Source organism: Enhydra lutris, unplaced genomic scaffold (assembly GCF_002288905.1).
Source record: "Enhydra lutris kenyoni isolate GAN:26980312 unplaced genomic scaffold, ASM228890v2 scaffoldscaffold9, whole genome shotgun sequence".
Taxonomy (NCBI): domain Eukaryota; kingdom Metazoa; phylum Chordata; class Mammalia; order Carnivora; family Mustelidae; genus Enhydra; species Enhydra lutris.
Genome location: NW_019154093.1, coordinates 80473048 through 80499205, shown reverse-complemented (window position 1 = coordinate 80499205; position 26158 = coordinate 80473048). Strand labels below are relative to the sequence as shown.

The 26158-nt window shown below is 46.6% G+C and overlaps 1 protein-coding gene across 1 annotated transcript in view; it reads left to right on the top strand.

The window, feature by feature from the left end:
• Positions 1-3319: 3319 nt before the first annotated feature.
• The window catches only part of LOC111143582 (V-set domain containing T-cell activation inhibitor 1), a 56694-nt gene continuing 33855 nt past the window's right edge, over positions 3320-26158 (top strand). The window contains exon 1 of the mRNA XM_022497407.1: positions 3320-3441. Within this exon, the coding sequence (XP_022353115.1) occupies positions 3410-3441 (32 nt within the window). The 5' untranslated portion in view covers positions 3320-3409. The remainder of the gene's footprint in view (positions 3442-26158) is intronic.

The window sequence follows — 26158 nt, the reverse complement described above, 5'->3', positions numbered from 1 at the left end:
CAGCTCAGCATGCCTGGTACCCAGAATGAGCAGGGGGAAGGCAAGAGCTAAGTAGCAAAGTCTGGAGAGGTAGGCAGAGGCCAGACCCCAGGTACTGGAGAACCACTGATCATTTTAACCTGGCAAGTGGTCTGGTTGGATTTGCATTTTATTGAAGATCATTCCGGGAGTGCCTGGGTGGCTCAGTCAGTTAAGCATCTGCCTTCGGCTTAGGTCATGATCCCAGGGTCCTGGGACTGAGCTCCGCATCAGACTCTTTGCTCAGTGGGGAGCCTCCTTCTCCCTCTACCTCTGCCCACTCATGCTCTCTCTCACGCACTCTCTCTCTCTCAAATAAATAAATAAAATCTAGAAAGAAAGAAAGAAAGGTCATTCCAGCAGAGGTGGGTAAATCAGCACATACAGGGGCAGTCTGGGGGCAAGACAGTGACATAAGAAACTATTTAAAATTCACTTCAAATGAGAAATTATGGGGGATTGAATTTAAGTAATACTACTGGGAAGAAAGAGAAGGGGGTGGATTGGAAGCCATAAAGCAAGGTGATGGGCTGAATTCGGTTCTCCCCTGAAAAAATTCATGTGTGGAAGTCCTAGCCTCTGGTGCCTCAGAATGTGTTTGGGGAGAAGGTCTTCAAAGACGTGATAAAGTTAAAGGTCATGGCCATAAGGTGAGCTCGAATCCTACCCGATTGTGGTGCTCATGAGATTAGAATGTGGAGACACACAGAAGGAAGACCACGTGAAGACACAGGGAGAAGACAGCTCTCTACAGACCAAGGGGAGAGGTCTCAGAAGAAACCAATCCTGCTGCTACAGTAGCTCAGACTTCCAGCCTCCAGAATTATGAGATGATCAATTTCTATGGTTTCAGCTACCTTGTCTGTAGTACTTCACTATGGCAACCTGAGCAAACAAATACAGGCAGGAAGCCTTGGGAGACCGGGTGGGTGGGGGTGGGGGGAGTGGGGACATGGATGTAGGGCTTCAGGGAAGAGAGGAGAGGGTGGCTTTCAGGTTTCTGCCTTGGCCACCTGGCAGATGATGCCATGACTTTCCAAGAGCTCTAACAGAGGTGGAGCAGTGGGGTTGAAAATGGAAGATGAAGCATTCCAGCTGGGACATGTTTGGTTCTGGCTGGGATGTGTTCGTGGTCCCTATAGAGCAATGAGTGGAGATGCCCACTAAGCGCCTGGATGTGTGGGGCTGGGCTCACACAGGAGCGGGGGTGGGCGGGGGTGAGGGGGTCCAGACGATGGGATCTTCAGACACAGAGGCAGTTGAAGCAGAGGACAGCTGAGGTCCCCCAGGGAACATGTGAGCTCTGAGAAGAGAAGGCAGAGGCCAGAATCACAGAGAACCCTACCCCTTACAGGAAGAAAGATGGCCTGGGCACAGGACAGAGCGAGAGGCTTTGGCATTTCCAGGAGAAGAAAATGTCAAGAGAGGCTCTGGAATCCTGGAGAGATCAATGTCTCAAAGTCTCTGTCTCTTGCTCCTTCACACCACACACACACACACACACACACACACACACACACACACACACGTTTATGTTGTTCTACTGTCTTGCAATATTGGTCTGTTGCTTTGCAGTGATTTTTCCATTATTTTATGTGCATTGCTTTCCAGGTTTTCGAGTCAGAACCGAAGCGATGTCTGTCTGCTTCTCCAGAGGTGGCAGAACGCCTTTAGCTCCAGCCCCCTGCCTGCTAGTGCTTGCCCTAGTGGCAGGGATGCTCCTCCAGCCAGCCCCCAAATGGAAGCTGCCTCTACATCACACTCTCTCCTGCAGGGGCATCTCAGCGTGCCCTCTTGGTTTTCCCTTCAGGGCCTTCTTATGGTCGGTCCCGTAGTGATGATGGGTGACTGGAGGACACAGACTCAGTGGCCCTTCTCCAGGGTGTTTGAGGTGACGCTGCTCTTTTTAAGGCTTTTTGAGGAGTTGGGCAGAAACCTTGTGCCTCTGGGATGGGCTCAGATGTCTAGGAATTGTGGAAATCACTGTTCCCGCTTACCTCAGCTGCCCAGACTGGGGAAAATCCAATTAGCCCAGACAATTCCTTGGTTCCAGGCATTCCCTTTACTTCCTCTGGGGAAAGGGGAGGCACATGGACCTCCTCTCATGGATTTCAAGATGCCTTGAAGAAAGGTAATTTGCCCAGAATTGCATGATTAATTAAGAATTTGGGAGGCGGGGGCACCTGTCTGGTTTAGTTGGAAGAGCACACAACTCTTGATCTCGGGGTCATGAGTTCAAGCCCCACACTGGGTGTAGAGATTACTAAAAATAAATTGGATCTGGCTCTGGGTGACTCTTAAGATCTCTCCACTGTTAAATGACCCTCTTCCTTGTTGTCTCCCCCCAACCTCCTGCCTAGTTCTGCCTTCCTTTCCCAGCATCCTCCATGCTTGTTCCAGCAGCCAGTGCACCAACACTGGAATCACGCAGCTGAAATCCTGGGGTGCTTTACCCTGAAATCAGCAGTCAGGCAGGCAGTGGGTGTTTACTCTCCAGGGCCCTTCTCCAGGGTCCAGAGGGTATGGATGAAACAATAGGACAAGAGGAAGAGAAAGGGCTTTATGCCTTAAGAACTTCCTGCCTCCTTGCAAATCTGAGGGCTAGATTAAATGTCGGAGATCAGTTTTTCTCACCCACTCTCCCAACAGCACTGGGTTCTGGGGAATGTCAGTCAGTGTCTCTTGGGAGTGTGAAAGTCATGGTGAGGTGGACAGGGCAGGCCCTCTCCCCCTTTTGCTGAGAAGAAGCCTGAAGACATCTGCCCTCCCAGCTGGGCCGTCTCAGGGGCCAAGGGGGAACTCAGTCCTCGGCGACAAACTCAGCCCTCTTGTCATCCCCACTCACAGCCCTCCTGCGGTCTCTTGGCATGAATTCCCTCCTGGAGATACCACACCAGTGGTGACCAGCCTCTTTCTGATCATCCACTGCCCCCAAGGAGAGGGACTCCATCCTCCCTGATTCCTGGCATGGCCTGACACTTTGAGCTATTCCAGGCCATTCTTATTTGGAGATTAAATTACCATCCCTACTGCTCCCTTCCAGAGTCAGGAGGAGAAGACGTGTGCTGCATAAAGACCCTGAAGCCGGGGGTCCAGACAGCTGTTGCCTCTTCCCCTCCGGCCAGGTCAGGGCTGAGAGAGGCAGCTCTGCAAGCTCAGCCTCCCCAGGCTGGCTGGGAGCAGGCAGTCTCTGCGCCTGCGGGGACTTCTGCCCGGCAGCCCTGTTTCCTCATACCTGAGCCGTCTGCCGCCACGCACCACTCCCCGCCTGAGCACACTATTTAAGGCCAGCACACGAGAGCTGGCTGTGAGTCACAGCTCCGGGAGGGCAGCAGCAGCTCCACGTCCCCCAGCAGCCAGCACACCGAGGGAAGGGACCCTTCCCCTCACCATGGCTTCCCTGGGGCAGATCATCTTCTGGAGGTAGTGTACTCTTCTCTAGCTTAGCTGGTGAAGGGAATAGGGGTGAGATCTTTAGGGTGGTTGCTGAGGACTCCTGGGCTACCTGTACCCTTATCCGACCCAGCATTGGGCTGGCAAGAAGCCTGGCCAGACCTGAGCCTCACGGGACTTGATTGAGCATCACACCCCAACCACTCAGGGCACTTATTCAGGGTTAGGCTGGTTTTCTGCCATGGAGAGCTGGCGCCTGCTCAGGCAGCTCTGGATCAGGGAACCCGAGCAGCTCTCAGGCTAAGAGCTCCTTGAGACATCGAGGCTCTTGGGGGGGCACTGAGCAGGGTGGCATGGGGCTGCGTGCTGGGATGGAAGGACACCAGTGACTAATGATGGGAGGGATGTAGGAGAGTCCACTATGCGGTCCCTGGGATGAAGCAGGTTAGCATACTCTGACCTTCTCTGGGGGTGTGACTTCCCAGTACTGCTGCGTAACCTGCACCAACACCCTCCCTCCACCCCCAGCTCCAGGATGGGGTCCCTAGTTCTTCGGGGACTCCTTGGGGGAGGAGACCCCTGCAGCTGCTGCTGAGAATGCAGGCCTTTGCTAAGGCCCCAGAGTCTGCTCACCCTGGGGGCTGGGGCAGAGCAGGGAAGGACACAGGAAGAAAGAGCGTTGGAGGCACAAATGCAGAAGGCAGTAGAGCTGATGGACTGGAGAATCCAAAGCTGAGAGCAGGGGCGAGGCTAGACCCCCATCATGAAGAAAGGAGAAAGCCTGTCCCTTATGTTTTGCTCCTCTAACTTAGCTACCTCTAGTTGCTTCTTTTCCCCTCAGGACATCACTTCCTTTTCTGCAAAGAAAGAGATGGAAAGTGAAGGAAGGGTTTTCCTGAGAGGGTTGGTGATTCAATGTCCGTCACAACTCATGATGGTGTTTGGAAAGACAGGAAGGCTGGTACCTGTTGGTTCTGGGCGTCGTTTGAGAGACCAGTCCTCTCATTTCGTGGTGTTTTTTCTAGTGAGAGGAAAATAACAGAGGGAAGGAGGAAAGGAAAGCTCAGATTGACAGTAAAGTTTGTCGAGATGTTGAGGGAATATTGTTTCGCAGTGCAGCCTGGAAAATTCTCTCCCTTCAAACAGAATGGCAGCTCCATCCCTTGGGTCTATCTGGAATAGCTAGTCCTGCAACAGGGGTTGGGCTGGGGGCTCTGTGTGGCCAGTAAGGGTGCTGGGCAGCACTTCCCTTCCTGTGGCTGGTAAGAATGCTCTGCTCCCAGGAGAAGCAGCGGGTAGTGGAGAGCATCCACTGGGGCTTTTCTGCCCTGCAAGAACACCCCAGGAAGCACTGACGTCAGAGGAACTGGTATTTTGCCAGCACCTTTTTTCTCCATGCCCTGGGCTAGGTGCCATACAGAAGCCTCCTTTAATCCTCACCGGAGCCCATGAGAGTTCATCATTGCCTCAGAGAAGTTAAGTCATGGGCTCGAGGCCACACAGCGTGCAGGGGACAGGGCAGCATTTAAATCCACTCTACTTAATTCTGAAACCCAAGCTCTGTCCTCTGGGCCATGCTTGCCCCCACCCCCGTCCCTGACCTGCCTGTCCCAGCTCCCCACACCCCCCACCCCCATTCCTCCATTATGTTTCTATAGATGTGAAACACTCCTCATGCAACAAGTGACTCTGTTGTTCTAAAGATGGATGTGTGGGCTTTCTAATAATACATTACAACCAGCTTGACTGGTTTGGTGGGAGGATTAGCAGGAAGTGGGTGTTCAAAATGCATATTCCCCCACCCTTCAGAGACCAAATGGAATCCACAGAGGCTCCTCTTGTTGGCCCCAGCATGCCTCATTAGCTATTTATGCTCTGCAATTGCAAAAGCAAAGACAAGCCATGGAGCAGCAGAGCTTTTATGCAAAGAGACTACTGGAAAGACGGTCAATGGGTGGGCTCGGTGGGAAGCAGGGTCTGGAGAATTCATCCCAGGGAACCATGGGAGCCCACTTGGGGGAACCCAGGGTCCACTCTTGGCCCTCAAACCCTCTTTCTTTGCCATAATTTTCTTAATTCATAATAATTCCTTTTATTGAGGCAATCATGACCATTGGTGATGTGGGAGAGCTTATGAGAGGGCTTGGTGGTAGATTACTCTCTTAAATAATTACCAGAGAGCCTAATACCTTCAAATCTCATGCTCAAAGATGAACGCCACTCAGGGATGAAATACCGATGTGCGGTTTCTATTATGCCTGACCTCCTTAGTATATTTAAGCACTATGTGATCAGAATTTTCCTCCCCTCTTCCCATTATAGCTGTCAACAGGAACAGCATTTGCCCATGGGACATTTGTTGAGTACCTGCTAGGAGTCCAGGGGTGGAAAATTCATGACCCCTGCTCAGTGAGGTTATGTTCTGATCAACAACATTAACTGAGTACCTACTATATGTGGGGTGTTGGACTAGGAACTGGGGGAAAAGGAGCTAAGACCTTGATGAGATTATAGCCTAATGAGGAGAAGGATTCCCAGACAGATCATTCCAACCTGCTCTTCATAGGTCAAGAAATAATAAGAGCAGGAGGCAACAGCAGAAATTCCCTAACCTGAGGTTTTGGGGAAGGTTTCCTAAGCCAGGTGATGGCTGGATTAAGTCTTAAAGGATGAATTAGTGTGATCCAGATGAAGAAGGGTGGGAAGGACACTGTGCAGAGGAAAGAATAGAATAGAATAGAACTCATGAGCCAGCATGGGGTGTTGGAAAGCTACAAGCTACTCTCCTAGCATCATCATCAGTATATGAAGCATGAGGCAGGGAGTGCTGGGATGAAACAGGAGAGGCAGATCCAGGTCATGCTAGGCCTTTTCTGCCAGGCTCAAAGTTAGGAATTTGTTGTTGTGATGAGGAGCCAATGAAGGATCTCAGGCAGGAGAATCTTGGTGGATTTCCTCTTAGGGGGGTTACTCCAGAGATAGCATGGAGAATGGATATGAAGGCATTGAGCCTGGAGGCCAGGAGAAACAGTTGTGGTCCAGAGTATAAGAAATAATGAGGACTTCAAGTAGAAAATGATAGCAGGGATCTATAGGGGAAGATCAATTCCAGAAAGGTTTAGAACTTAAAATCAGTAATATATGATAAATGAATGGAGGGACAGGTAGGGTGGTGCAGAGTAGGAGTAGGTGAGGCAAAGGGTGGAGTCTGGAACATGCTCCCCCCGCCCTTTTTGTATTGCACAGAGTGAATAGAGAAGAGTGAGGAGAGAGATGAGAGTTAGTTAACTCTGGTACATGATGAATTTGAAGTTCCCCTGGGTCCTCTAGTTGGAGATGTTCAACGAGCAGTGGAAGGCATGCAGCTAAAACCAAGAGAAGCCAGGCCTGGAGATAGCAATTGAGAGTCAATGACTCACAGGCAGGGAATGATCACCTGGCATGTCTTCTAAGGAAAGCACATGGAGAGGGGGTAAGGAGGCAGGGATGGGAAACTAAAGAAAACCAAATTTTAAGGGTGGGCAGAGGAAGAGGAGTCAAAGAAAGAACTGGGAGTCCATGGTGGGAAAGGTAGAGAAGAGACCAGGATAGATAAATCTCAGGGATGTCAACAGAGAAAAGTTTCATAGAGGTCCCAGGGCTGGAAGGGGTGTCATTTAGGCTCAGTAAGGTCTGGTGCTGATAGAGATCCAATCCTGATAAAAATATGGCCTATGCAGCAGTTCAGCAAAACTCACATGGGTGTGCTCAAAAAATGAAAAGAACATACTGCCAAGCAGACTCTGCACCCAAACGAGGCCAAGAAGGGGCGGGAACGGCTCTCAGTCTAGCCTGAAGAAGGGCTCATGGGTGCACAGTCAGCTGAGAACACCAAATAGCTGTAACATGTGATAGCTCTCCTTCCTGAAATCAGAGACACAACTGTAGCAGAAATGAGGCCCAGCTAGCAAAAGTTCAAATTTTTGTTTTGCTTTCCCTCCCTCCATCCTCCCCTCTACTCCCTCCTTTCCTTCCTTACTTTTCCCTGGATTCTTCATCTATTGTTATTCTGACTCTTCAGTTAGAAGACTGGGGGAAATCACCAGCGATGATTGGATTAATGAAGACCTGTCAAAGGAAGGAAGTTACTAGTAGAGAAAGAGCAGGAGTCTTTTTACCTGTGGAAGGTGCATGAAACACAAAATGAGGGAGACTAGAATAAGAGAGCTCAAGCAGCTTTGCTCTATAGTCTTGGTTTCCCTTTGTCCCTGAGTTTTCAATCTGGTGGTTGGCTCAAACATACCAGATGTTAATGGCCAGAGAAAACAGCGCTTGGCAGCAAAATGAAAGTTTGCCTGATGAGAAAATCGTGAAAGGCCTGGCTTGGGGAGGATTCTCAGCACAGGACATGATTATACTTGAAACCCCACTGAGGGATGAGATGGGCCCAACTTTCAGACTCTCTGAGCCTACAAAATCTAAGGCTTCAGGCTCCACCCCCCATGAACAGAACAGGAAATTAGAAAATGAGATAAAACTGCACATTAGAAGAAAGAATTAAACAGGTGGCACCTGTATTCCTGCCCCTATCAGAAGTACATCATCTTTTGAGCCGGCCCTCTTTCCCCATCTCCACCTCTTAAAACACCACTCCTCTCCTTCAACATTCAGCTCAAATGGTTTTTCCACTTTGAAGTCTTTCTGGATCTTTCTGGTTGCAGTCAATTGCTCCTTTTAAGTTCATGGTTGGTCATGTTGATGGATTTCTGTTCCTGGTGCCCATCTGTTTTCCTCCATAGGGTTGGCCCCTTGAGGGGCTGGCCTTTGTCCTGTTCACCATTGTATGAAGGCAATGTAACACCATGGCTATGTATCTGGGCTCTGGGATCAGACCCTCTGGGTTCAAATCCTCCTGTCACCTTGAATGCTTATCCCACTGGAATTAGTCTGACTAATTAGCCTCTATAAACCTCAATTTCCCTATCTGTAAGATGGGGTGACAGTAGTACCTAATTCCTAGGGTTATGTGAATGACATGTGATGATTGTATGTCTGGCACATCCTAAGAGCTCTATAGATGTTAGTTATTGCTAGAATCATTACTTGCAATTCTACAATGCCCAATACATGACTAGCTCTCTGTAAGACCTTATTAACCTCAACTCCATGACCCCACTGGCCCTTCTGTCCCTTGAATAGATGTTCTTGTGAGACTATACTTTGGCTAAATCATGAATGGGATCTTCCAAAGACAGTTAACTCTAACAACACTCTGGAGAATGGTCAGAGTTTTCTAGATTCTTGTTTTGAAAAAAAAAAAATCAAGACCACCTCGACTTCTATTGTTTATGAGACTGATACATAATCCGCCTTTCAACCTGAGAATGTCTGGCTATGGAGATCTGACCAAGCACTAGGTAATGGTTAACTAGCTAAACCACCCCACACTCCTAATTATCTCCATTTCACAGATCCAAATGTTGAGGCAAGACGACTTGCTCAGTGTCTCCCAGCCAGCCAATGGGAGGAACCAACTGGTTCCCACTGGACCTCCATACTGACTGTTTTTAGAAGAGTATCTTTATAATTAGCGCTTACTCTTCTCCTGCCACTTGAAGCAAAACCCATCTCAAAAAAGCTCACTTCCTCTAGGACAAGAGACTGCCAGGGTTCTTAACCATAGAGGAAGGAGCTGTCCCCAGAACAGGCTGGTGCCTGTGGATTATGCGTCCCTGGTTTGTGTTATTTCAAGTAGCACACATCTACCTGAGCTCTAGATGAGTGAGCTGAGGAGGAAAACGTGACTAAAACTCAGGGAGAATTTCATGCTTTCAGAACTTGAAAATTCAGACAGTACACCCCCTCATTTTATTGCTGAGACATGAAAATAAATTGTGTGACTTGCCCAAGGGTTATGCAGTTTTAGAAAAGTGAGTACAACAGAGCTCTTTCAATAATCCTGTATTGCTCAGTGTCCCTAGGTTGGATGGCAGCCAACCACAATTTACCCAAACAGCAAGGCTCCCTAAATTGGAGAGACCAAAGCTTCCTCCATATTTACCTTTGACATAGGGAGTAGAGATAATGTTAGTACTAGAATTAAGCTAATGTGTGTTCATATTCAGCTCTCCACTTCTTAGCTGTGTGACCTCAAGTTATGTCACTTAACCCCTCTGTGTCTTCATTTCCTCCCCACTCAACTGGGGTTAATAACAGTACCTACCTCACACAGTTGTGCTAATCCCTGGAAGGGTTAGCACTTTATGTAGGAGTTACTCTTATTCAATTATTCCCTGCTACTCTTTTTACAGAATAACAAAGTGATTTGGAGGGAGGGAAAGGAAGGACAAGTCCAGCAGTGGCAGATGGGTTTAAGGGACCTCAGCATCTGAATTGTTCTGGGGCTTGAGTCAACTGGAGATATCTTCTTTCCTAGTCCTTGTTCGGTGAGATATGGGAACATCCCTGGCCACCCCAGTGACAACACACTCTACAAAACACTCCAAATCAGTCCCCAGACAGCAGTGGTGGGAACACCACTGGGCCTGTTAGAAATGCAAATTATTTCCGGTTCCGCTCCCCCAAGACCTATTGATTCACAGCCTGGGGGTGGGGCCCCAGCAATGTGGATTAACAAGCCACCCAGGTGATGTTGATTGGCTCTCAAACTCTAGAAACGGTAATAGAGTTCTGTCTGTGCCCCTTGATTCCTCGGGGAAAGCACAAGGATTTAACTCAGGCAGAGATAAATTTCACCTGGGATCATTTATCACCCCACATTCTTCCTTAAAAAATGTCCTAAAGAGGGACAGATGGGCCTTGATGAAAACAAAGGGAAAAACATGAAGTTTCTGCAGGTAAGAAACCCAGGTCATATTTCTCTTTATATTAGCTTTCCGCAATCCCAAACCATCTGCCTGGACCGTCTCGGATTTACTAGCCCATCACTTCCAAATGTATTCCTACTCCCCCCAGCACAGCAGTAATGGGAGAAAGGGCAGACGGTTTCCCCTCTTTCTTTTTCCGCAGATTTAGAATGAAAAATTTCATAGGATAAAAACCATGAAAATTTGAGAAAGGGAGAGAGCATCCATAAAATTTAGGGCTATTGAATTGTCTCTTTTAGCTTCCTAAGGGCTCCTCATTGTGCTGTCTCCCACCCCTAACCCAAAATGGCCATTTCATACCTCTCCTCTCTTCAGTCCTCTTGCAGGTCCTCCCTCCCCACCCACCTCCTGCCCCAGTCTCAGATGATTATCTTGCTGTATCCTTCAGAGAAAATAGGAGTCAGCAGACAGTACTCGTCATCTTTCCACTCCCAAAATTACCGGCTATACTCACCTGTGCCCTTTTTCTCTGCCTCCCTTCCTGGTATGGAGGATGAGCCCAGCTCCTGTCAAAGGGCAAACCCTCTGTGCCCTGGGTCCATGGGATCCATCTGGATCTCGCCTGCTGCTCGAGAATGCCTCTACCAGCCAGCATCCACCGTCCTCCCCGCCCCCCTTCTTTTATCCCTGTCAGCATGCAGCCCATAGGCAGTGTTTGCTACTTTCGAGGGGAAGCCCTCTCTCAGCCTTACAGCCTCTTCCAGCTCCCACCCCAGGTCTATTTTCCCTTCTCAGCAATCTTGCCAGAAGCACTGTCTGGAGTTACCGATCTGAGATTTGCGGTGTCATGAAAGGAATACGATGTGGTTCCCAGCACAGCCTAAAGCCCGGCTGCCACTTTCTAGCCATGTGGCCTTGGGCAGATTATTGATTCTCTCTGTGTCTGGGTTCCTCCTCTGTAAAACGAGGGTGATGTTAGAAACTGCATAAGACGACCGTGAGAATTTTGTGAATTAATACATATAGAGCACTTAGCAGACCCTTATTGTAAACCATGATTTTGTCCCCTCTATACCAAGGTATTGCTCCTGTGAGTGCCAAACCTAATGTGGACTTCTCTATACCTATTTTCGCAACAGCATTCAATGCAGATGTCCCACTACCTATTTTTGGATTTCTTTTCTTGGTTTCCATGATACTACACTTTCCTGATTTCACACCCTCCTTCCTCTGTGATACTGGTATGGTCTCTTGGGGTTCACCTCTGCTTTTCTATGCCTAGTCCTGGTTTGGGATGGTTACAACTTCCTCTGCTGCCCCATGCAACTGGAAATCAACCAGGATCTTCCTCCGGGAACCTGCTCTGGTATGAGGACTTTCAGTCATTTCCAATACTTGATGATTGGTTCTACTCTGCTAAAAAGCCTCAGGGTCCAGGAACAAAATATAATGCTATAGGGACAATCATCCTTTAAAAGGGCTGGCATCAGCTTCGGGATTGGGGTAGAGTCCCATAAGGATGCTAGGGTAAGTCGTGTACTAGCAAGTGCTGTGTAAGAAGATGGCCATAATGGGCCACCCTTCCTGGAAACAGCCTCAGTGCCTAGCAGGATTCCCCCATGTGCCTGCTTCTCATTCTGCTCAACCCATTATCCTGTCGCATCAGAGCAAGATGGAATCCAAGCAACATGCATGACTCAAACACCTCATAATCTCTGTGTTTAAGTACCTAAGACAGTGATTCCCAAAGTGAGGCCAAAGGACACTGATACTGCAACAAAATTTTCCCCCGAAGAGTTTTGTAGTCAAGCAAGTTTGGAAGTACTGAATCTTATTAGGCTGGATCATATGAAATTGTCAATGTTCCATTGTTTTCGACCTACAGAAATGGTAATTTCAAAAGGCTCAACCTAAAATGTACTCTTCTGAGACATTCACTAAGGCATAGTAGCATATTAAAGTCCTAAAGGTAAAGAAGTCTGTTTGATTGTGATTGATGCAATGTTATGAAAATGTAATCCTTCTGAAAATAATACTTATTAATAAACATCAGGACACACTTTGGGAGTCTAGGGGCCAGAGTAATTAGGAAAGAACAGAAGTCATGAATAGAAAAAAAGCACATTAACGTGGGAACTAGGGAGCAGCATCAGGGCTGAGCAAATGCACAGGAGGAAAAGAATAGGCTGGTATTTTCCATCCTGGGAATGCCCGCCCAGCTTTGATATTCAAAGTCCTATTTTTCAGACCTTCCCCTTATACATTAATTCTTCCCTGATGAACCTTCTTCCAAATAGACTTGTTTGTAACTGACACCTGCCCTTTGCTTCCTCCTAAAGTAGAGGGAGGACTCATGAGGTGACATCAATGGCTCACCCCATATTCCTCAAGTGACAGATACTAAATAATCATGGGTATTATTTTGACTGCCCTCTCATTACTGTAATTATTAATTAGTTCATCTTTTCCGGGTATTATCATCGTCCCGGTTCAGAAGTGTTCATCTAATTTGCTTACAACTGTGAGGTGAGTTCAGCTAATCTGGACATGGGAACGAGTCTCAGCCCCAGCGGCTGGTGCCCCAGGGAGCATCTCACATATGCTCTATAACGAAAGTGGGCACGTAGCCAGGTTTGAATTTTTTGCTCTCCAGGCGCCAGAGCCAAATGCCCATGACAGAGGATGAACTCACTGGACAGGGCAGATTCGGGTAGAAGAGAATGGTACACGGGCTTGGCCAGGACTAAATCCTCAGGGCTTCCATCCTCCCCAACCCCTGTCCCACTGTCTGGAGTTCTTCCCCTGAGTCATTTGTACGCTACCTAATGGCCATCATGGTGACCAACCCTCTGTGGAGTGACGAGGTTTCTGGACATTTGTCAGCCCCTGCGGTCATCTAGCAGGTGTTAGGGGCAGGCAGGTATTATCTAATATTCTGGGGAAGAGGAGGAGAGTTGATAGTAGGGTGTTGCTTCCCTAGGAGAGGAGAGAGTTCATTAAAGTTGTTAATTGTAGCCTGGCGGGACTTAAGTGACATTAAATGGGGCCCTGATGGTTTTGTGTCCTGTGATGGAAGACACTGCCCACGGTGGGCATGCTTACAAAAGCAATGTTAGTCTGTCGGGGGCATCACTACAAACATTTGGTCGCCAGGAAGGGTAAAAATCAGCCTTTTGGATTTCTGATGATGTAACTAAAAACAAAGCCTTTGATTTAAGGATGCTGAAAGAGCAAACACAGGTAAGGCTTGAACAGGCCACATCGTCTCTCAGATCCTCACATCTCATTTGTCTTCTACCCGTAGAAGTCAAATGACCTTCATAATATTTGGGGACCTCTGGGAGCAGCAGGAAGGGAAGGGGCACGGATGTTGCTACTTCTTTGGCTGCATGATAGATAGGAAGAGGGTGGGATTAGAACCAGAGGGACCTGACTCAACTCCCCTTTCCAAATCTATACTGTGTAATATGCCGGTAATTTCTCCTGTTAAGTAAGGACAACAAATGGACAGCCCAAAACCTCCCTGGGGATCAAAGGTAATTAGGCACAATAGATTATCGTAACAGTGACATTGACGGCAACACATAGCTCTCTTGCATTACTTACATGTCTACATCTTTCATTAGAAGTTGTCTCACCCATTTGAAGAAGATAACTTTTATTTTTTTATTAGATTTTTTTTTAATTTACTTGACAGAGCAAGCATAAGTAGGCAGAGAGGGGCAGGCAGAGGGAGTGGGAGAAGCAGGCTTCCTGCTGAGCTGGGAGCCCGATGCCCGGCTTGATCCCAGGACCCTGGGATCATGACCTGAGTTGAAGGCAGATGCTTAACTGACTTAACCACTCAGGCACCCCCAAGAAGATAACTTTTAAAAAGCACCAAGACCCATATACCAGGGACTTTAAAATAGGCAGAAATATTAAAAGCAATGGTCATACAGGTCTTATCGTTCATTTCCTTTTGAATCCAGCTTTCAAAGAGTCTGTCCATGTTAGGGATGTAGCCCCACACTGTGGCTCTCTCGGACAACTGTGTCAATTCTGGTGGCGGCCTTCTTGTGGGATCACCTTACATTCCCATAACCTTATAATCATGGCCTCCTGTATTAGGTTCTTCCTGTGTCAATACAGTTCTACAAGTTCTGCATACATTACTGATTAATTTAACAAATATTTATTGATCATCTTTTTTGTACCTGGTGCCAGAGTCCCTAGGGTTACAGTCATGTACCAGCATCACTCAGAGTACAGATGAGAAGAGACAGATAGATAAGCACGTAATTAAATACAGTACTCTACATGCCATTGCAGACGAGTTTCAGAATGCTTTGAAATCGACTTCTAATCCAGTGTTGGTTATTAGAGAGAATCAGAAGGTGGCTTCTGAATGGGAATTAGTGAAGCAAGGAGAAGTGGGAAGAACATCCAGGCAAAGTGCAAGGTGTACGGGGTGAGGCAGGTGGGAAGACGAGTGGGAAGGCAGAGCAGGGACCAGAGCAGCCCCTGGAGAGATCAGCGTGGGCCAGATTTAACCTCAACAAATGGAAGAGGTTGGCTTTTATCCTCCCATTCTGCAGCTGAGTAAATTAAGGCTTAGGGTGCCGTGAGAAAGTAAAGGGAGAGGTTTGGGGGAAAGACTAGAAGATGTGCAAAACCAGCAGAGGAGATCAATCACTTATGAGAATGATTTTCAAATGAGTGAGGAGAGATGATGAGATCAGGAAGCCCTGGGTTAATGGCAGGACTTTGTGAGGCCCATTACTTATCCTTTCTGCAAGGGACTGTGAATTTCACTACTTAACCATTATCACAACTGTTGAATATAATATACACAAAGGGAGTTGAAAGCAGATTCTAGATCTATCTGCCTCCGAAGTCTATACCCTTTCCTAGTTTAGAAAGAAATTTATTTTATTTTTAATGCTAAGAATAAGTGGTTGGAGCAGCTGGGGAAGTAAGGGTGCCCGGGCTGGTGGCAAGGTGACTCTGATGAGGTCATTCCCTTTAGGTCCAAAGACTTGATGGCTATACTGTGTCAGAGCCCAGCTCCCCAGGAGCCTCAGTGTCAAAACCTCAAAAGCCATGTTCCGCTGTCTTTCTTTAAAAGTCCTTCGAAATAAAACTATGTCAGCAAAGAGGGATATTGGTATGAGAAGAGGTGTTTTGATACTGTAAAGCTATCAGGTTCTTGGTCCTTTTGAGGCACCAGAAGGACTTTTTTCCTTAAAGAGGTCCCCCCAAACTTCTGTGCTTAAACTGTAGGAGAAGATTAAAATTTTAAAAGTTTTGGGGTGCCTGGTTGTCTTCGTTGGTGGAGCATGTGACTCTTGATTCTAGGGTTGTGGATTCAGGTCCCACACTGGGTGTAGAGATACTTAAAAATAAAATCTTGAAAACAAACAAACTTCAAAAGCTTTTGACCATGACCAAAACTGGGGGGAAAAAGGAAAAGAGATTGGGTTACGGACATTGGGGAAGGTATGTGCTATGGTGAGTGCTGTGAAGTGTGTAAGCAGGATGATTCACAGACCTGTACCCCTGATACAAATAATATATTATGTGTTAATTTAAAAAAAAAGAAAAGAAAAGGTAAATCTGGTTGTTTTCTCATATTTCCAGGTTGTCATTTTCTCATAGACAAATTCCTAGATCAACAAAATGCTCGACTTTCATAGATTTAGCAAATAGGTAATTATCATTGCCCTAATACTGACCCCCAACGTATTCCATTTATTCTAATAAAGGTGTTACCTGAATGTAAATGCCAATTTTCCAAGGCAAAAAATATGGGGTCTATGAGAGAGTCTGTTTGATATGTGTATAGAGGTTCTTGCTAGCTTCCCCGTTTCCTACCCTTAAGCAAGTACAATTGTAAAGTAGTAGGTTGCAAGATGGTGGGTTTTCTCTGGCATTCCCCAAAGAGGCCAAACTGCGAAAGAAGTGTTTTTTATTTATCTGAAAATTCCGGGGGCTCCTAGTGCGGCTGCCCACCTGGGCTTTCTAGAACTGAGGCTGTTCTCAAACCATCGTGCCAGGCAGGTGTGAACAGCCTATCACGTTAGGAACACATCTGCTCACTTAAAATGAAGGCAAACCAGTTGTGGGTAACTTCTAGCCCGTATGCACTGGGTCCCCTCTCTGACTCTGCCAGTGTAAACCACTGACCCATGAAACTGTTTTAACTGTTTCTGTTTTCATGGCATCACGTTGAAAGACTGTTCACTCACTGTCGGAAAGACAGGTCAAACCTGAAGAAAATAGTGGTTTCTTTGCAAAACGTGTTTTCCTTACTTGTTTTACTTATGTAATGTGGGATTAGTGTGGAAACTTTGGGAAATTCAGAAAAGCATGGAAGAAAAAAATATCAAAATCTGTATCATCCCTAACTGAGGGATAATCACTGTTATTGTATCCTTCCAGTCTCTTTCCTCATTATTTGTATTTAATAAATGATATCATACAGTGCATATTATCTTAGAAACTTTCAGGATGCCTGCTTGGTGTGATGGGTGGAGATCCGACCCTTGACCTCGAGGTCATGAGTTGAAGCCCCACGCCGGGTGTGGAGATTACATAAAGAACATAAAATCTTAAAAAAGAAACTACTTTCTTTTTTTAAAGATTGTATTTATTTATTTGACAGAGAGAGATCACAAGTAGACAGAGAAGCAGGCAGAGAGAGAAGGGGAAGCAGGCTCCCCGCTGAGCAGAGAGCCTAATGCGGGGCTCCATCCCAGGACCCTGAGACCATGACCTGAGCCGAAGGCAGAGGCCCAACCCACTGAGCCACCCGGCACCCCAAGAAACTACTTTCTATTTACTGGCTTTGGGAATATGTCTCATATAAATAAATGTTCTTGGGTGATGTGATTCTTCACAACTACATAGTATCACCTCCAATAATGAACATTAATTCACTCACTCAGTTCTCTGTTCTCGGACATGTAGGCTGTTTTCAATGATTGACCTGCAATTACTATGTTAATTTTAACTTGCCTTTTAGTTGCCATCTCTAGGAATGCATCTTTTTTGTTCTTTAGAATGAGTTCTTAGAATTACTGGGGGCGCCTGGGTGGCTCAGTCGCTAAGTGTCTGCCTTCGGCTCAGGTCATGATCCCAGGGTCCTGGGATTGAGCCCCACATAGGGCTCTCTGCTGGGGAAGTGGGGGCTGAAATCCTTCTCCCTTTCCCCTGCTTGTGTTCCCTCTCCCGCTGTCTCTTTCTCTATCAAATAAATAAAATCTTAAAAAAGAAGAAGTTGAATTACTGGATGGAAGCTTGCTAGGTACATTGTAAGGCTTTTGATACACGTGAACAAATTGTCCCCCTCCTTACCCTAAAGTGTGCATCAACTCACAGCCCTGCCAGCCGTCTAGATTCCCCAAAATAATAACGTCTGCCTAGGCCTTTTCTAGGACCAGCACTAACCCTTGCCAATGTTTTGAAAAAGAAAATGTCAAATTTTGTATCTAATGTTCCCACTTTTTCCCATTTCTGAGGCTTTTTCATGCCTTAGCCTTCTTCTTAATTTACTGGCTGACCCTACTATCAGTAAAATATCTAATACTCATTTACACCCAGGTCTCAGAGACTAATGAGATAAAATATTGTACTATACATTTTAATCAGGCACAAAACCAAAGGGCTAAATTTCTTATAGGGTTTCACTTTATTATCAAGCTACTGATGGCACAGACTGTGGCGTAGAGAAAGCCCTAGAGGTGGTAAAACAGAGGGTCAGCTGTTCCCCTAACCCCCCAGGGCTGCCCTTTGCCAAGTCTCTCATGTGGAGTGACAGAGGAAACAATGAAATACTCACAGCCTCTTCCTTCTCGACCCAACCCCTCAGGAAAATCTTGGATGTTTTCTGCTGAGTCTCTCCCCCACCCTCCAGCTCATGAAGAATTCAGTGGAGTGAACCCTGCAGAGAACACTGAGAAAGGTCTAAGAGAGAGGAGGGAGGATTTGCTGGTGAGAATGGACTTAAAGTCATGAGGGACAAGAGACCAGGGAGTGGACTTCAGAGAGTTTCAGGGAAATGTCAAGAAGGAAGAGCTTGGGTTAGCTCCTAAGGAGGATAGAAGTTGCAAAAGAGGATTTTTTAAAAGAAGTTTTGCTGTGCACTGTCCTTGTAATGCTCTTGATGTTTTCCTAGATGTCCAGTGGTTTCAGTGAAAGTTTTCCATTGGGTTGGTATGTCTTTGATGGTGACACTGCCAAAATCTGGACCACAGGATATTTGGGCTTTCCATAGGTTATAATGAGATCATGTCTTTGGGGGCACCTGGGTGGCTCGGTCCGTTAAGTGTCTGACTCTTGATCTCAGTTGGGGTCTTGATCTCAGGGTTGTGAGATCGAGCCCCATGTGAGGCTCCATGAGGAGCCTGCTTTTAAAAAAAGATGAAAAGGGACGCCTGGGTGGCTCAGTTGGTTGGACGACTGCCTTCAGCTCAGGTCATGATCCTGGAGTCCCGGGATCGAGTCCCGCATCGGGCTCCCAGCTACGCGGGGAGTCTGCTTCTCTCTCTGACCTTCTCCTCGCTCCTGCTCTCTCTCACTGTCTCTCTCTCAAATAAATAAATAAAATCTTTAAAAAAAAAAAAAAAAAGATGAAAAAATTTCGTGTCTTTGGAGCGAGACAATATTTATGCATAATAATGAAAAGCTGCTTTCTAAATGTGCATTTATATTTAACTACTCATTTTAATTATTCATATAAAATCTTTCCCAAAAAGTTATTTAAGGAGAGATAACCCTGAAATAAAATATGGACTGCCATTCAGTTGGGCTGCCTCCTGGACGTATTTTGGCTCGGTAGAAGAAAAATACATTCCAAAATCAGATCAGCTCAGTCTGGTATTTATCAAATGCTTAAGATGAGTCAGGCCCTGTGTCTGACACTTAGGGGAATAAATGTGACTGATATATTGATTCAGCATGACCAGTAGGTTCTAATCAAAGCGAAATTTTATTTTTATCTCTCTCTGACCTTTTAAAGTACACTCAGTAGGGAAATACATGACGAAATTTCCGAGCGCTCCGATGAAAACTTGGCCTCTCCCCTAGGGGGCTGATGTGCCCGAAGCCCCCCGGTCCTGGGAAGGGGCACTTCTCACATGACTCAGTGCTCAGGTCCCCTCCCCTGCCCTCCTCCAGGTATTCTACCGGTGAGGGCTCGTCATGACTCCAGGGTATCTGGCCTGTTGGACAAACTTACGTATGCCTTGCCTCGTACAAGGGCAAATGACCTCCAAATGCAGTCCTGTGTTCCTTCTGTCCCCTATGTTCCCTATATGAACCCCTGTCTCTGTCTCCTTCTGCCTCACTGACCTGTTCTAGACCACATTAAATTTCTCAAGTATGATTTAGGGTCTAGCTCATGGTGTCTCCAGCACATGCCAACTGTGTGCTTGGTGCATTGATGATGCACAGGAGTTTCTGTCCTCAGAAACAACCTCACGAATCTGAGCCCCTTTTATATCCTTCATCTGATTGAGGTGTCTCAGAATCATGGAACTGGCTATCAATGCTCCCCTTTTAAAAATCTGCAGAGAGGGGCGCCCGGGTGGCTCAGTTAGTTAAGCGGCTGCCTTTGGCTCCGGTCATGATCTCAGGGTCCTGGGATCGAGCCCTGCATCGGGCTCCCTGCTCAGCAGAGAGCCCGCTTCTCTCTCTCCCCCTCTCCCTGCCGCTCTGCTTACTTGTGCTCTCTCTCTAGCTCTCTGTCAAATAAACAAATAAAATATTAAAAAAATAATAATAAAATAAAATAAATTTAAAAATTTAAAAAATAAAAATCTGCAGAGAGGCGTGGGATCTTGCTTTGGTATTCTGTCTCTATTGTATCTTGGAGCCCCAGCTGAAACTTTCAACTCAACATCCTATGACACAAAAAGGACAAGGGACAGCGCCTGCTATTGAGAAGTTTAGAGGAGGCCAGAGGTGACACAAATGTGTAAACAGATCATTTCAATTTGATGTGACAAGCATTGGGACAGAAACGTGTACTGGGGACAGCAAGGACACGGAGACAGCTTCTGATACAAATTGTCGCCACTTTCCCTCAAACATTATCTGGAGGAAAGCCATACGCAAAAGAATGAGGAGTCCGTGTGGCTTACATGGGAGCTCAAAGAACGTGGTGTTTGCCTGGGAACCTCATGCTTCACAACAAAAGCTACTGAGGTGTCCCCCCATTGACCTGTGCCTGACCAAGTGCCTGGGGAAATGAAAAAGATGACAGGTTTGAGGAAATAGCGTGTAATTGGTTAAAGTAGCTAGGAAGAGGATCCTTTTCTAAGTGTTTGAAAGGAGGCCCAGAAATCATGGCAGCCAAATGTAAAAATAGTAATCCTCTCTGAATCTGCCTTGAGATAGTGTAGACACAGGGCAGGTTCTGGGACCAAGGCAGCTCTGAGGCGTGTCACCACTGTGCTCCCAGCTCCGTGACATCTGTGAACGCAAAGGAGACATCTCCCCACGCACAGCCCCGGCTGCCAACGGTAGAGAGGGAAAATAAGCACCATTGTCTGCGAAATCTACCTTCTCATTCTCTGCACATTCTCTCCCCTCCAATTCCTTCTTTTCCTTTGCAATAAATAGCTCATTGAACTTTCTCAGCCCCCAACCCCAACCCAAAACCTAGCGATACACAATTGTCAGGAAAATACTAAATGGCTAAGAATGAGCTTGCTTGTCCAAAGCCGCTGAGGCAGGAGGAAAGGGAGCTGTGAGCAGTTAGGGCCTCCACTGAAGCTTATGCTGCTGAGCCCAGAACCCCGGAAATGTCCCATCCAGCTGTCCAAACCGGTCCAATCCACTTCCCGCACTGAGAATACCCTACCACGGACACACGGCCACAGGCCTGTTATATTTTGTTATTTTAACTCTTGTCCCTCCGAGCCATTGACAGAGCCCAGAAATTCAAGTCCTTATGAATCTACACTACCCCTTTCAGACCTCTCATACATGTCAAACCACTGTTCCCATTTTTTGAAGGATCGCCCCCACAACCAGAGACCATTTCGAAGAAGTGAAGCAGCATGTCATGTCCAGGGTATCCCCGACCCTGTTAGACTCTGACTCCTCTGGCAGCCTCTGGAAACCTCCTCTGGGAGAATGGTGCTGGCTTTCACTGCGTAGTAGGAAACCTGGCCGGATGGAGAGTTCCTACATTTCCACCAGTCATCCCTGCCTCTTGTCTTCTGCAGCCCCTTCCCACCCCAGTCTGCACTGCCCCATCCCCAAGGCCATCCTGAGTTTCTTCTCAGCTCTGGTGGCCTCCGGAATGGTCCTATTTGACTGAAATGTGACCTTCCATCCTTGATTTGGGGCAGAGATGCCTAGAAAGGGGGAAGAAACTAAGAAGCCATTATAAATATGAAACTAACAAGGCTAGTTTCTTATCCTGACTTCTGAAATCTAAGTCAAGGTAGATGTGGCTGGTGCAGCTTTAAGGAATCTGATATCACTTCCTTTTCTCATCTCCATCTAGCCTCCTGAGAAACAAAGCTAATCAGTTTCTAGACCAAGGGAAAAATCGGGGAGGCAAGGTAGGAGGCAATCGGGGAGGCAAGGTAGGATTCTTGGTCCTCAGCAGAATCTGCTTCTAACTGTCCCCGCAGGAGACCTTCCTCTCCTGACTCCACCCTCCACCCCTTTGGCCTGGAGAACAACCCAGTTTGTAACCACCATCACCCTCTTCTGCACATGGGCCCTGGCCTCACGGGAGAGGAAAGGAATATAATATTTTTTAGATCCTCTGCTTTTACAGGCCAGACTCTATCCTATAGGTGTTATATACACTACGAAGAAAGGCACCAAGGGAAGAAGGTCGTTCCCTCTCTGGCCTTCAACTATTTCTTCCCTGAATTCAGAGCATTAAAAAGATGGTAATGGTACCCACTAATGCCCCACCAACCAGCAGATAATTCAAAGTACAAAAGGTACAAAACCTTAAAAACACACACACACACACACACACACACACACACACACACACACACACACAAATGTATATACAAGTTAAAATTAAACCACTTCCCTCCAGCGTTCCTGGTGGGAGGACACACTGAAACTTAACTGATCTCTGGTCCCATTGTGAGTGTTGGTCAGGGGTGGGAAGGACAGGTTGCCCTTCTGGCTGTGCTGATGCCACAAGGTCATGCTCACAAAGAACCCAGGGCTGCCTGGGCTTTAGGCGCTGCCCAATAAAGATTGCTTTGGCCCATCTCTGGAAGTTCTGCTAGCTTGGACCCCTGTCACTTGTTCCTCTAACTAGTTCAATGTTGCCCAACACGAATTCTCTGGATGACCACAAAGACTGATTCTACCCCGCAGTGGAGGTATAAATCTTATTTTTCCATTTTCGTGGCATCATCTACTAGTCTGTGAATCGGGCACGAAGGCTTCATGTTGGGTGCCATATTCCCTCCATGTCATTTCCGTGTCTGTAATATCCGCTGGGCACTAGAGCTATTCTTCCTATCCTGCGTTTCCTGTTCTCTCAGCACACTGAAGGTATCATTCCATCATTTTTTCTGGCATCCCTTGTGGCTTCAGAAAGCAAGCTATTAGTTTGTCATTCCTTTCCGGGTAATCTGTCTTTTCTCTCTTCCCGCTTCTAGGATCATTTTGGTCTTTGCTCATCAGAGGCATTATGAAGTCACCTGTAGCTTTTATTCACCCTACCTGAGCTTCACTGAGCTTCCTGAATCCTCAAATTGGCATTGCACATCAATACTAAAAAATACTCAGTCTTCTTCTCCTCGGGTATTGCCTCTCTCTCCCTTTCTTTACCTCCGATCAGATATATCTTAAAATTTCTCATTTTGGCCTGGGAGTGTCTTACCCTCTTTTTCACATTTTTCATCTTGTTGTTTCCCTCTACCGCCTCATGTGTAATTCTTCAATTCTCACTCGTGCTTAACCGAGTCTCCCCTCCAGTTGTATGCAGTCGTAACTTAACTTAAGAAGCTTCAGTGATTTGTTTTTCATTTCTAGACACTCTGTATGGCTGTCTTTCAAACCTTTATCCGGTCAGATTGCATCTCTTGCTCCTTCCTCAAGCATCCCATTCCCTCCTTCCATCATTTGAACACACTGAAAAGCCTTATTTTATATTCTGTACTCCGTGGTTTTAGTATCTGACATCTTTTCGTTCCAAATCTGCGGCTTGTTTCTACCAGTTCTTGTTCATGGTAACTTTTTCCTTGTGATTTTTTTTTAAAGATTTATTGATTTATTTGACAGAGAGAGACACAGAGACACAGCAAGAGAGGAAACACAAGCAGGAGGAGTGAGAGAGGGAGAGGCAGCCTTCCCGTGAGCAGGGAGCCTGATGTGGGACTCGATCCCACGGCTCCAGGATCATGACCTGAGCCGAAAGCAGATGCTTAACGACTGAGCCACCCAGGCACCTCTTCCTTGTGATTTTTTATTATGAGCTTATATAGTTGGGGGAATTTCAGTCGATGAAATCCTTTGAGGCTTGGACTGAGAGCACAGATCTTCAGAGAAGGTTTGCCGTTGCTTCTATGAAGACTTGGTCCCTTAGCAATGAGGAACCCTTTCCACTTGATTCTTTAGGTTCCTTGGGAACAGGAGGCCTTGTGAAATCAGGATGCAGACCTGTTTGACAACTGGCTGTTATACACACCATCTCAGGGTGGGGCTGCTTTCTCTTCCCCCGGAACCGAGACCACATGAGGTGGTCATGCTTTGGAGGAACAGGGGTCCTGGATTATGTGAGTCTCCAATTCAGAGTCCCCAGCTTGTGTGGGCCCTTAGCTTTGTCACTATCTTCTGCACACTCTTAGGTTGGAAACTTTTGGCCACTGGAAGGCATGGACAACCACTGTGTGCAGCACCCTCCTACCTGTCTGGATTCAGGAGTTTCCTTTGTTTTTAGCCTTTGACTCTGCAAACTTCTACTCTCTTGCCAGCAAAACCAGTGTTCAAAAAACATGTGTGCGGTTTTTGGTTTGATTCAGCATGCAGAGCATTTTTAAAGTAAGATTGTTATTTTTTAAAGGATATTTCTAGCCACTGTTGCTGGAAATTTACATTTTCCTTTCCCAACAAGTTCCGTTTTCTTATTAGAGGGATACCTCTATTTTGTAAATCACTTGCAGAAAGAGATGACAGAAAGGACCCAAGTTCAACAAGTGATCACACACAGCTGTTATCGATTAATTCCACCTCCAGGTTCACTTCCTGTCCTCTCCCCCACATCCCACCAGCTAGGTCTTCTATTCCCAGCCCTCCCAGGCAGTGCGTTAAAATTCATGGCACCAGCAAGATTTCATAGACCCTAATTTTTAAAAAGATTATCTTCCTTTAGAGAGGAATATAAATGATAATTTCTCCCATAAAAGGCTGCTCAAAAGCTAAGACTGAATTAGTTTCCCTTAGTAACACAGCATGGATATTTAATTTATTCATTAATTCAACAACTTTTAAATACTATGTGCTAGGTACTCTGAGGGAAGACTTCTCCAAGGCGAAGCATTTATTCAACAAACATTTATTAAGTCCCTACCATGTTCTAAGAACTGGAAGAACAGCAGGAATAAAACGCAGAGTTAAGAAACAGCCTGGCATCTTTAGAGGCCCAGAGTAGTTTAGAAGAGTTGAAACATGGAAGTAGGGGGCAAGAAATGGAAAGACGTATCCACACATTTATGTAAATTCTTCTCGAGCTTGTATTTGTGTTAGAACTGTTTAAACTTTCAGAATTCATATACATTCCTTACTTTTTATGATCAAATCAATATTTTATATTTAGATTTAAATTTTAAGCTTTTACTAAAATATGGTATTTGAATATGTAGAAGTCTACACCAGAAAATAAAATAGAAATTTTGTGTCTCCTAGTAGTTCTGTAACCAATTAATCCCTGGGTTAGTGCCAAGCCCTGGGCCAGCCATGGGTTAGGGTGGCCCACAGGGTCTGGGGTGGGAGTTGGGAGTGGATACGCGAGAACTCAGCAGACTCTTCTTGCACAGAGTATCTGGCTGGGAGTCCTGACCTGGGGGAATGCGGGAACCATGAATCTACAGGAGAAAGCTGAGACTGATGCCCGGGAAGTCAGGCTGGAGCAGGGGAAAACGACCAAGCAGCCTGGTCCACAATCACAAGGGAGGCCTTGGGTTCAAGCCCAGCTCCAGGACACAGGCTGGGTACAGATTCTAGGCTGGAAGGCCAGGGAAACTTTCTTTGTGTTTGCTACAGATGAACAGGCGCACCGAGGGATTTATAATCTTTTTAAATTTGATAATTAGCATATAATGTATTATTAGTTTCAGAAGTAGTCAGTGATTCATCAGTGCTCATTACATCAGTGCCGTGCTTCATGCCTGCCCCCCAGATACCCCTCCCCCACCCTTCTCCCCTCTAGCAATACTCAGTTTCTTTCCTGAGGTTAAGAGTCTCCTGTGGTTTGTCTCCCTCTCTGGTTTCCTCGTTTCATTTTTTTCTTCTCTTCCCCTGTGTTCCTCTGTTTTGTTGCTTAAATTCCACATATCAGTGAGATCATGTGATAATGGTCTTTGTCTCACAGAGGAGTTTAACTCAAAAATGACTGTGGAACCTGGGGCAGCATGTGTTCCCCTTCCATCCTTGGTGTGAGCAGCCAAAGCCTGTCGTGTGTGAGAGAGAACAGCCCAGGGTCAGTGGGTGAGGGGCATGGCTCTGGCAGACCGGGCCCCCAAGGAATGGGTCAAGCTGTCTAACTGCCACACGTCCACCCCCCGAGCTTCCTACGGTCACACCTGCAGGACCACGCCCGCACCTACACAAGGAGATGTGGGTCCTAGCAGGGGAGGATTTGCGGTGGAACTCAGGGTAGGACTTTGGGAAGACAGAACAACATATCCCTTTATGATTTCCGGCATACACTGGTCTGCTTTTCACTGGGGACTTTCCTGGTATGACTAAAAGAG